The 12,161-nt window shown below is 40.5% G+C and overlaps 1 protein-coding gene across 4 annotated transcripts in view; it reads left to right on the top strand.

Annotated features, from left to right (window-relative positions):
- The window catches only part of SOAT1 (sterol O-acyltransferase 1), a 69,892-nt gene that overhangs the window by 40,057 nt on the left and 17,674 nt on the right, over window positions 1-12,161 (top strand). For all 4 annotated transcript variants that reach the window (XM_077763292.1, XM_077763293.1, XM_077763291.1 and 1 more), the window contains 7 exons: window positions 5,326-5,474; window positions 6,336-6,395; window positions 8,902-9,009; window positions 9,870-10,149; window positions 10,845-10,923; window positions 11,433-11,514; window positions 11,792-11,837. In XM_077763292.1, the coding sequence (XP_077619418.1) occupies window positions 5,326-5,474; window positions 6,336-6,395; window positions 8,902-9,009; window positions 9,870-10,149; window positions 10,845-10,923; window positions 11,433-11,514; window positions 11,792-11,837 (804 nt within the window). The remainder of the gene's footprint in view (window positions 1-5,325; window positions 5,475-6,335; window positions 6,396-8,901; window positions 9,010-9,869; window positions 10,150-10,844; window positions 10,924-11,432; window positions 11,515-11,791; window positions 11,838-12,161) is intronic.

Genomic DNA, 12,161 nt, shown 5'->3' with positions numbered 1-12,161 from the left:
GGGCTTGGTTTCAATAGGCGCCGGGGAATTCCGGAGGGCACTTGACCCGCTGAGCGCCGGTGACATGTAAGTTTCGAATCACTGTATTGTATACCTAAAACCAGTATTATACTGTATGTGAACTAATTGAAATTTAAATAAAAATAGGGGCACCTGGGTGGCTTAGTCGGTTAAGTGTCCGACTTTCGCTTAGGTCATGATCTCGCGGTTCGTGGGTTCGAGCCCCGCGTCGGGCTCTGTGCTGACTGCCAGCTCAGAGCCTGGAGCCTGTTTCAGTCTGTGACTCCCTCTCTCTCTGACCCTCCCCTACTCACGCTGACTCTCTCTCTCTCTCTCTCTCTCTCTCTCCTAGAAATAAAACATTTAAAAAAATTAAAAAAAAAAGAAATTTAAATAAAAATAATAAAAAATAATTATAGCATGATTTTTATATTACATTTTTTTGGTTTGTTTTTTGGGTTCCCCCTTCCACCCCGCAATCAGGTAGCTCTGGCTAGGTTGTAGCAGTAGGATAGGTATCTGTAGGGCGATAACTATGTCAGATACTGTGCTGGGCAGTTTGTGCAGGGGCTTTTGTTTTGAGGCTTTTTTAAAATTCCACACAGCAGTTTAGTAAGTTAGATGTTTTTGTCTCAGTTTTGCACAGGAGTAACTGGTAAAATAGCTTGCCTGAGGCCACACTCAGCTGGTGGAGGTAGAATTTGAATCCAGGTCTGCCTGGCTGAAAGCTTGTATTTTTCTACTTTATTTCTCAACACTAAAGATACTTGTTTCCTACCCACATATAAATTTGATTTCAGGGAAAGTAGACATAAATCAGTCATATTAAAATAGTACCTTTTGGGGCTCCTGAGTGGCTCAGTCGGCTAAGCGTCCGACCGCAGGGCATGATCTCACAGTCCCGGCTTGTGAGATCTAGCCCCAGGTTGGTCTCTGCTGACAGCTCAGAGCCTGGAGCCTGCTTCGGATTCTGTGTCTCCCTCTCCCTCTGCCCCTCCCCTGCTCGTGTGCTCATGATCTCTCAAAAATAAATAAACATTTAAAAAAAAAGTACCTTTTTTCCTCAGCCTCCCCCAGAAGTGTTCTGTCCTGTCCAGGGTGTGAGAGGTTGGGGTCACAGTGGGGGAGGCGGTTGTGAAAGCAAGTTACAAGGAGACTTGACATCTGTCACCACTTTATACTGTTCCTGATGCTGTTGGGATGGCTGTGATTTAATTCTCTTACTTTCTGTCTTCTCTGTCTCTGTTTCCTGTCACTCTGAATACCACTTTGTGGCATTCCCTGCACCACTAATAATTTATGCCGTTCCTCATTGGTGGCCGGTGAGCTCCATGAGAGCAGGGCTGTGTCTATCTTGTTCATCACCCTGGGTGCTGAGTAAAGTGCTCTTTGTCTTCCAAGTCAGTTTGGTTCCGGGGGTTGGATAGCGGGTTGGGATAGCAAGGGATACTCTTATTTGTGGAGTGACTGGAAAAGAAGAAAAGGCAGGACTCGTGGAGTATGGAGAGAAGAGGGATAGAAGGAAGGGGGAAAGAAGAGGGCACCGTTGATGAAGAGGGTGAGGGTTGGGAGATTGCTGTTGGGTTTCCTCACCACAGGACCAAGGCTGTGGAGTACTTTGGAGTGTAAGGCCAAGCGCTTGTGACAGAAGATGTTACTCTATTCACCTCAAGTTGGGTGGATTAAGACCTGATTTTAACAGCTTTTACTGACATTTGTACAACATTTATTATGATTTTTTTCTTGCTTCTGGTCTATTTAAGCCAGTACTTAATTGGGAAGGGGACTGGTTCTAAAATATGAGGAATCCATTTCAAGATTCCAGGCTTTTTGAGAAAACAAATTTTTAAGTTTATTTCTTTACATTTGAGAGAGAAGGGGGGGGGAGAGAGAGAGAGAGAGAGAGAGAGAGAGAGAGAATCCCAAGCAGGCTCCTCACTGTCCATGCAGAGCCTGAGACAAGGCTCGAACTCATGAACTGTGAGATCGTGACCTGAGCTGAAAGCAAGAGTCGGATGCTTAACTGACTGAGCCATCCAGGTGCCACCCCCCAACTTTTTACGTTTATTTTTGTATTTGATCATGCACCCCTTGATCTCAGGGGACATGAGTTCAAGCTTTGTATTGGGTATAGAGCCTACTTAAAACAAAGGAGCTGTTTTGGCAAGCACGCACAGCATCCAGAATTGAAATGGACAGCCTGTGCCCTCGCTTTGGCAGCACGTATACGAAAGTTGGCACGATAACAGGGATCATCGTGGCCCCTGCGCAGGGATGACGTGGAGGTTCCGTGGACAGCCCACATGGTAGCAGCCGTGTGCGTGTCCTGCTGCAGGTTGGACCCTTGTAAGGGAAGTCATTGCAGAGCCCTACCCGGGGCTCATTCCTGCAAACCAGGAGATGATGACGACTGAGCCTCCCGGGCGCCCCGCAGGCTTCTCTTTTTAATGCTGAGCAAAATTTCAGTGGCCTGATAGGAGCAGGGAGCAAAGTGTTAAGACCTTATGTTGTGTAGCCCCCTTCCTGACATCCCTCTCTTCCTTTTCTTATTTCAAGTAGGCTCTGTGTCTTACATGGGGCTTGAACTCACAATCGTGAGGTCAAGGGTCACTTGTTCTACCATGTGAGCCAGCCAGGCGCCCACTCTCTCCTTTCTGACCTCAGCTCTCATTACTCCTCTTCAGCTGTGACATCCTGCTTCCTTAATATTTCTCAAATTTGCTCAGGGTGTTTCTGCCTCAGGGGTTTTTGTGTTGATCCTTTTTTTCTTCCTGATACTTTTCCCACAGATATCCACTAACTTGCCCTCTTAACGTCCTTCAAATCCTCTCCCGTGTCCTACTGTCTCTGAGGCTTTTATTGACCTCTATGAAAAACCCCTTCCCTTCTGCTCCCCTCTCCCCCCATACCTCTGCATATTTCTTCCATAACACCCATCCTGCATTCTGTATGTCCTATCCACCCTCGTTGAGATTTTAAGTTGCGTGAAGACAGGGTCTTGGTTTTGTTCGTTATTGTGTCTCTAATGGCTGAAACCCTGCCCAGAACGAGCACTTCCCTTCCGCATGGGAAAACATGTTAATACAGGTTGGAGAAAATAAATAAATAAAATCTTTATGAATCAGTCCAACTCTAGAGATTAAATGAGAAGACACCTTTTTTTTGTTCATCCCTTTTTTTGGTTTTGTTTGTTGGGAGAGCATCCTGTTGAAAAATTTTGAAATGTGAGGATGGACATATAATCGAAATGGAACAGGCAAAAGAACTAAAATAAAATACTAGGAGGTAACCTTGATATGAAAAAATAATTCTATACAAGCTCTTTGTTGTTTCTTCTAAGGAACATAGGTCCTCAATATTTTGTTCTTCAAAGCAACCTGTGTTGCTGATGTTTGCTGTTTGGCTCATACTTTCCTATCTCTCTGCATTTTATCATATTGCCTCCTTCTGGCACTTTTCACTTAATCTGAAATCTTCCTTTTTTTTTTTTTTTTGTGAGGTTTCAGCTCAACTCCCGGCTCAAAAAAGCCACTTCCAATCATTTCCTACTTGCTTTCTTTGCCGATCTCCCATGTATTGCTCAGGTGACACGTAGGTAGTTCTCTGTGTATTTATATGTGTATATCTTGTATTTTCCATTTCTGTCTGCTGTCACGTGGCAGCTAGGATTTTAGTGTAATCTCACTGCCCAGGACCCAAAAGGCATTTGGGAATTGTGGGAGCAGTTTTGATGCAGACTGACTGGGTCCAAGGACCCAGAGGGGCTGTCCCACAGGAGCAGCCAGGAGGGTCCTTGGCTTCTCTCAGGATAGAAGTCAAACACCCGCTGAGAGGAAGTGAGCGCAGAGTTTATTGAAGACCTACAGTGTAGATAAGGAGTGAGAATTGTCTTTGCTTGCAGGCCAGGGTTTTTATTGAGGATTGTGGTCTGGTGACATGTCTTCTCAGGCATTCGGAACAAAGACACACATTTAGGTGTCCTTCCTAAGTCACTTATGCCCTGGAGCCCAGGGGTCTTTGGAATGTTCGTGACCACACCACCTGGTCACTCCTTGAGTGTTATGTCTTTGTGCTGGAAGACTCCAAAGAAATCACTAACTCCTTGACCTTTCCAGGGAGGACGTACATTATCTGTTCTATAAGGCGTATGTAAGGCAGGGATAAGAGCCCTAGCAGGAATAGAAGTAGGAAAAGGAGCAGAAAAAGCAGTTTTTCATGGCGTCTCTTTAGTTTCCCCGTCTCAGTTTGAAAAGCCTTCAGATACATTGATATTTTTATTCAGGCTTTCCTCTTAAGGACTTAGTCAAACTCTTAGTATAACAGAATGTAGAAAAATGCTACTTGTGATATTTTAGGTTCAACCTAAACAGTTTAGTTAGAAGAATGAGCATTTCTTTCTTGAAGTCATTGTAAGGCTTTGTTTGCCTGTATGTGTATGCGTCCTACCAATTTAAAAATGCTCAAATTTACAATTTGAATACCTGTAGTAGGTGGCCTGTTATAACCTGAAGAAGTATGTTTTTCTTCATACTTTTCAAAAACTGTGGATATGTAAGTTTTAAGTTGTTAAAAATAGTTTGAGACCAAAATATATAACAATTTTATGTTATGAAAGTGTGTGTTACGGTTAGATAAATATATAGCTGTGGAGGTAGCAACAAATATTATTGTATAAATGTTGATATCCCGTGGAAACGACATGACCTAAATTATAAACAGAGTGTATTCGTGGGTGTAGGGGTGGCTTGAAATAAAAAGGGACTTAAGATTACTTTTTGTTCTTTTTTTTTAATGTTTTTTATTTATTTCTAGGAGAGAGAGAGACAGCGTGAACAGGGAAGGGTCAGAGAGAGAGGGAGTCACAGACTGAAACAGGCTCCAGGCTCTGAGCTGGCAGTCAGCACAGAGCCCGACGCGGGGCTCGAACCCACGAACCGCGAGATCATGACCTAAGTGAAAGTCGGACGCTTAACTGACTAAGCCACCCAGGCGCCCCTTTTTGTTCTTTTCCAGATCAAAATTGGAAGAGAAATAGACTGTCATTTTTATCATTTCTGTTATTTTGTTTTTATATATCTTTTGTAGAAGTTCGTTTAGTAGGTAATTACTTTGATGTTTTGATTTATATATAAAAGGGTTAAATTTTTTAAAAGGCATAAATTAGCATGTTGCTTTTTTAAATTGCCATTTCTGCAACTGCAGCTCAGCTGTGGAAATCGTTTTTCTGATCCAGCTCTGTTTGAGAGAATCCTTTGGAAAATGTTAATAATCCACCAGTATGTGCTAGTTCCTAATGTGTATGTGTTTGTGTGTGTTTAATTCTAGGAATTGAAGCCATTTTTTATGAAGGAAGTTGGCAGTCACTTTGATGATTTTGTGAACAACCTCATTGAAAAATCAACATCATTAGACAGTGGTGGGTGTGCTATCACGAGCTTCTCTGTTCTCGAAGGAGAGAACAACCACAGAGCTAAGTAAGTATGAATATTAGTTTCTTTTAGTGCAAACATGTGCTCTGATCATGCTCAGTAGTCAGATATGGACTGAAGTAAAAATGCCTGGATTCACACACACGTACCACTTTTTATTAGCTCTGTGTTGCCTTAGACAAATGAACCACTTGAAGGGTGGTTTTCTTCATCTTAATATGAGGATTATAACAAACATGTACCTCATTTAAGACCATGGTTCTTTTTGTTTTTTGTTTTTTGTTTTTTTGAGAGAGAGGGCGCAAGTGAGCAAGGGGGCAGAGAGAAGCAGGGCTCCGGGTTTTGGTTTTTTGTTTGTTTTTGTTTTTTACCTGAAGTGGGGCTCAAGCTCACCCGAAGTGGGGCTTGAGGTCACCCGAAGTGGGGCTCGAGGTCACGAACTGTGAGATCATGACCGGAGCCAAAATCAAGAGTCTGATGCTTAACTAACTGAGCCACCCAGGTGCCCTGGTATCAGAAACTTCAGTGCGATTTCAGAGGACAGACCAGTCACAGCATGCGAACGGGAGCAGGGCTCGAGGCCTGTCAGAAGAGAGTGGCTGTCAGTGTGAAGCCAGCCCTGCATTTCCGTAGGGGCGGGGCTGTGGAGAGCCTTTGACCGCTGCTGTAGTGAGGGGCGCCTAACCTCTCTTCCTCCCTAGGCCCGTATTTAGCTCACGGCGTTGCTCAGTAGTAAGTGAGGTAACACGCATAGAACCCTTAACGTGGTACCTGGGTCATAGTGAGAAGCTGCTTCATTCATGTTTTATGCTCTAGTTGGTAATATTCTTTCTCTTATCTATAGGTTTACATTTCTTAAAATACTTGAAGTATTTACATTTTAATTTAATTTTTTGTTCTTCCCAGAGATCTCAGAGCACCTCCGGAACATGGAAAGATTTTTGTTGTAAGGCGGTCTCTCTTAGAGTGAGTATTTTTAGTGGCTTTTCTTAAATTCTTTGTTTGAATTCAAATCACTGCTTAATCTGCGCATGTTTAATGAGTTTGTTCTGTATTCGTATAAACATTGGTTTTGATACTTCTTGTACACGTGCTGTCTCTTTTCCTCCTTTGTGATCTTCCTGTTCTATATCTAGTTTCAAAGGAGGCTTGCTCTCTCTCAAAAAAGAAAAAATAACCAATACATCTAATACTTATCAAAATTCACTTTCTGTGAGCCAACTTGATCTGTATTACTTAACTTTGATGAGAAGAAAGAGGGGGACAGAGGATCCAAAACAGGCTCTGTGCTGACAGCAGAGAGCCCCACGCAGGGCTCAAGCTCACAAACCGCGACATCATGACCTGAGCCGAAGTCAGACACTCAGCCGCCTGAGGCATCTTGGTGCTCCAAGAAGGCGGGTTTTCTGAACACATTAGGTCATGTAGAATATGATTTCAGTGTTCTGCCACACTGTTGTTTGAAGAAATTGATCTTTTAAAGTCTGTATCTGGGAGGAAATGCAGGCTTTTCACATAAAGGGGAAAAGAAATGAATTTGAACATTATAATTAAGATTTTAATGATAGAATTATACTGTGTTAAATAATAAAATTAAAGTATCCTATAATTATAAAACATTTTTTTAACCAAGGAAATAAAACATATATTTTATGGCTCAGGTCGTCTTAGAATTTTTTTTTTCTTTCATAGTTTATTGTCAAGTTGGTTTCCGTATAACACCCAGTGCTCATCCCCACAAGTGCCCTCCTCCATGCCCATCACCCCCCCTTCCCCTCTCCCCCACCCCCATGAGCCCTCAGTTTGTTTTCAGTATTAAAGAGTCTCTTATGGTGTGCCCCCCTCCCTTTCCTTAACTATTTTTTCCCCTTCCCCTCCCCCATGGTCCTCTGTTAAGTTTCTCCTGTTCCACTTATAAGTGAAAACATGGTATTTGTCTTTCTTGGCCTGACTTATTTCACTCTGCATGATACCCTCAAGTCCCATTCACGTTGCTACACATGGCCAGATTTCATTCTTTCTCATTGCCATGTAGTATTCCATTGTATAGATAAACCACATCTTCTTGATCCATTCGTCAGGTGATAGACACTTAGGCTCTTTCCATGATTTGGCTATTGTTGAAAGAGGTCATATTAGAATTTGAAGTCTCAGGTTTTTATTAGGATTTGAAGATCCCTAATCCAGGGAAATCTAAAATATCTTTGAAAAGTTATTTAGATGATGAGCATACATCTTTTTTTAAAATTCTTTTTATAATGTTTGTTCGTTTGTTTATGTTTTAAATATTTATTTTTGAGAGAGAGACCCAGAGTGTGATCAGGGGAGGGACAGAGAGAAAGGGAGACACAGAATCCGAAGCAGGCTCCAGGCTCTGAGCTGTCGGCACAGAGCCCGATGCGGGACTTGCACGAACCACAAGACCATGACCTGAACTAAAGTCGGATGCTCAACCGACTGAACCACCCAGGCGCCCCTAATGTTTATTTATTTTTGAGAGGGAGAGAGACAGACGCTTAACTGAGTTGAGCCACCCAGGCATCCCAATGACGGGCATACATCTTTGCAAAAAACAAAGCTAAACAACTTGTTTTAGTTAAATAGAAAAAAACATCTATTTAAGAAAATGTCATCTGGAAAGTTGTTGCTATATTTTAAAAGTAGCCCTATCTTAAATGCAAAGATTAGTGAGGATAGAAAGTAAAAGCATTAGTAAATGATTAAGTTTATAGATATATAGGGTAGTGGTTGATTATCGTCATTATAGAAATGCATACATGTGAATCTTTACGTTGCTGTGTTTTGTTTTCTGACTTTTGAGAGAGAGTGCAAGCAGGGGAGGGGCAGAGACTGGGGTGGGGTGCAGGACAGAGGATCCAAAGCAAGCTCTGCATGACAGCAGCAAGCCCCATCTGGGGCTTGAACTCACAAACAGTGAGATCACAGTCTGAGCCAAAGTTGGACACTCAACTGACTAAGCCACCCAGGCTCCCCAGATGCATGTGAACTTTAACATCTTGGAAATAGATAGCACTTAATGTAAATTAAATGTAGGCAGTGGAATGTAAGAATAGGATTAAAAAAAAAAACAACTTGTTAATCTTTGGGATAGCTTTTGTGTTTCCTGTTTTCATTGTCTTTTGCCTGCCTACAAAACAGCCACTCCAGGCAGGTTTTCAAGAATACCCGTCATTTGTTTTAAATGTTTGATATCCATGCTGTTTTTAGAAGGCAGTATCATTTTATTAGAAAGAGCTTGATCCTAAGCTTTTATATTAAGTTTTCACCTTGGTTATGTCATTGCCTGTCTCTGCTTCAGGTTTAATATTCTGTGATACTTTCGGAGATGTTTGCTCATGATTTCTATTCAAGGGTTGATTAGACCCCTGCCGAATTGCCTTAAGTCTTTAATATGTGGGGGTTTAACATTAAATACAGATAATTAATTTGTTCATTTGAACTGTGTTTACAGTGAGCTGTTTGAGGTGGACCACATCAGAACAATATACCACATGTTTATTGCCCTGCTCATTCTCTTTATCCTCAGCACGCTGGTAGTAGATTACATTGATGAAGGAAGGTAAGACAAGAAAAAGAATGTTTGGGTAGTTCCTGCACGGGGTGTTGGGAGCTTTCATTATATTTAAATTTTGGTAAATTTGGGTGACTTGGTTTAAGTTGGCTTCAGAAACTCCCAAAGTAGCTCACTGGAGGGTGAGATTCCTCTCTCCCAAAGAGCATAACTAAATGGAGTATTAGAAGTTTCATTAATTTTTAAAATGGTCTTGTTTAGTATTCCATTATTAGCAGTTTCTAAGTAATTTTCCTAAATGGGAGAATTTTGTATATACAGTTTATCGATTTTCTAATACGGTATGCATTTCAGGTTGTTAGTATAAATAAATAGCTTACTGGAATTTGCTGCTTGAAAAACATTTCTTTTTAATGTAAAAATGAAATTGTAACTTAAAAATAATAGAGTGGTAATCATACATTGGATTATGTGCATTATTAGAAAATCACATTTTGCGATAATGGTATAATAGCATATTAGTGGATTTTTGAATTTTTCCTATTCTTAATCATCTTTTGGACTTAACAGTGATTGCTGTTTGAATACTTTAGATATTAACTTTAGAACTTAAAATTGATTAATGTTAGAATCTAATCACTGAGAAGCTTAAAGTATTATTCTTTTAGGTGATCTTGGGTACCTTATGTTCAAAGACTATATTATCTTAGGGCTTTTAGAAAATTTGTTGTGAAGCAGAGGCTCGGAGCAGTTCTCTCTCTAGCACAGCTGTTACCTCCATGACTAGAGTAGATTAATGTTGTATTTCCTAAGGTTGAGAGTTTTAGGTCTGATAGTTCTGGATTCTGTGAGTCGACGCACATTAAAAATCTGCTTCTGTGTTCTTTCTCTGTGCTCCTTCTCCCTAGGCTGGTGCTTGAGTTCAACCTCATGTCTTACGCTTTTGGCAAATTTCCTATTGCTATGTGGACATGGTGGACCATGTTTTTGAGTACACTTTCAGTTCCCTATTTCCTCTTTCAACGTTGGGCCAGAGGCTACAGCCGGAGTTGTCATCCAGTGGTCCACTCTCTCATCCATGCCTTCCTTTTCACGGTCTTCCTGATAGTTCTAGGTTTGGGACCAACATACATTGCATTAGCTTATACGCTACCACCAGCTTCCCGGTGCATCGTTATACTTGAACAGGTAAGGTTTTGAGTGTTGTCCAATGTAGTGCTGTGCTTAGTTAAAGTACTACTGTTGTTTTGTTATTTTTAGTTGTATTATTTGGATACATTTTTCTATCTGGTTCTCTGAGCTATTATTTATAAAATTAAAGTGGTAAACTAGATCACCTCATATCTTAAAATTCATACTAGTTTCAGTATCCTCTGATTCTTGGTAATGAAGTTATATTGAACTGTGCTGGATGGACTCACATGTTCTTGAACATGTGTAGAAGTCATTTAAATTATAAAATATTTTTGTAATTAAAAACTCTACCTTTGAGGTGTCTGATTCATTGTACTGTCATATAAACTGTTCCCATCTGAATAAAGGATTTATTTTGCTTATACACCCTTTAGAATTTTCTGACTTACATTGGCTGCTCTATGTGACTAATGGGAAGGACTGTTTCAGGAGATGTTCTCTGAATAGGCTTTTCATTTCTTACTGTAATATACTTGTAGTAGATAATGCTGTTTGATGCAAAATAATTTGAGTAGTAACATGTTCTTGAGTTTGTTTTTCATTTGTTTTATTCCATAAAAGTGAACTTGAGTCGGTGTATGCAAAATCAGGAAGTTCTTTATATGATTATAATCTAGTGCTGTTCTGAGGTTGCTTATGGAGACAAGACAATGGTAGAAAATTCATCTTTTCCCCCCCTCCTTTTGTAGATTCGTTTCATAATGAAGGCCTATTCATTTGTCAGAGAGAATGTGCCTCGGGTACTAAATTCAGCTAAGGAGAAATCAAGTATGTAATTTCATTAGGTCAAGGATTATTCAATAGAATATTTCAACTTTTGCTGTTTAGTGGGATGGCATATTACATTCTATAGACCTTATGTTCAATTTCAAATATGTAGGATCCATACTGATTTGGAAGACTGTCTTACTGTTTCCCGATTTTCCCGTTCTGCCTTTGTACCTACAATTGAAAAACATTGATCACCAGACTCTTAGACTTTGTCTTATTTTTATAGGATGTTAATAGACTCATTACACCCATGTGTACTTACCCGTGGAATTGCTGCTTCAGACTCTAGAAGGTATATCTAAGTCACAGGAGTAACTTAGTTTAGATGGATTGGTAATATTGAATCTGTGTGAGAATAAGAAGTCTTCATTTGGGGAGATCAGGAAGCAGTGACGTGGGCTAAGAGAAGGCATTCTTCCCTATGGTGTGCTTTCTTATTTCTCCCTTTTAGTTTTGCCAGGAGAAGCTGAAGAGTGTCTGATCTAACCATAGTTTTCCTTTTCCAGAGACTATTCCAGTGCCCACAGTCAACCAGTATTTGTACTTTCTGTTTGCTCCTACCCTCATCTACCGCGACAACTATCCCAGGTAATGGTAACGTGAGGTTAGGAGTGTGTTGAGTACCAAAGTGTAGTCTGCGTGAGGTGGGGCAGTAGGGAGGGGGCAGTTCCTGCAGGGTTATAAAGGGTATAGGATAAGCTTTAATTCTCACGCTGGCACGGGAAAGCCCCAAATGGTGATTCTAGCAATCCAGTTTGATTCCAGTAATTCTTGACAGAATTATGCAGGCGTTTCCTATGCCAGAAATGATGTGCTGTGTTCATTTACTTTCTTTAGAAAACTTACTTAGTTTCTTCCTTTTTAGGACTCCCACTGTAAGATGGGGTTATGTTGCAATGCAGTTTTTACAGGTGAATTTTTTCTTTAACCACCTAAGGTTTGTTGATTGGTGAGAGATGGGGATTCAAATTTATAATACTCATTTAATTTAGTTTAAGTTTTGGTAAATTCCTGTCTACAGGGGACTCTAGAACTCTTTCTGAAGTCTTTTAAACTATTACCAGTACAGCACATGGTATTTGTTTTGTCAAGGTCAAAAGTCATTTCCTTCAGTAAAATAATTTATTTTAGTTAAGTCATTTCATTTGGTTACTTTAGTTAGCATCTACATTAATTTCCCCTTCCCCTTAAGGTTTTTTATTTTGGGATATATATGTGTGGGTAGAGTATGAATC

Source organism: Crocuta crocuta, unplaced genomic scaffold (assembly GCF_008692635.1).
Source record: "Crocuta crocuta isolate KB4526 unplaced genomic scaffold, BGI_CrCroc_1.0 scaffold3, whole genome shotgun sequence".
NCBI lineage: Eukaryota > Metazoa > Chordata > Mammalia > Carnivora > Hyaenidae > Crocuta > Crocuta crocuta.
The sequence above is the reverse complement of the archived record's forward strand: the minus strand, read 5'-3'. Positions and strand labels throughout refer to the sequence as shown.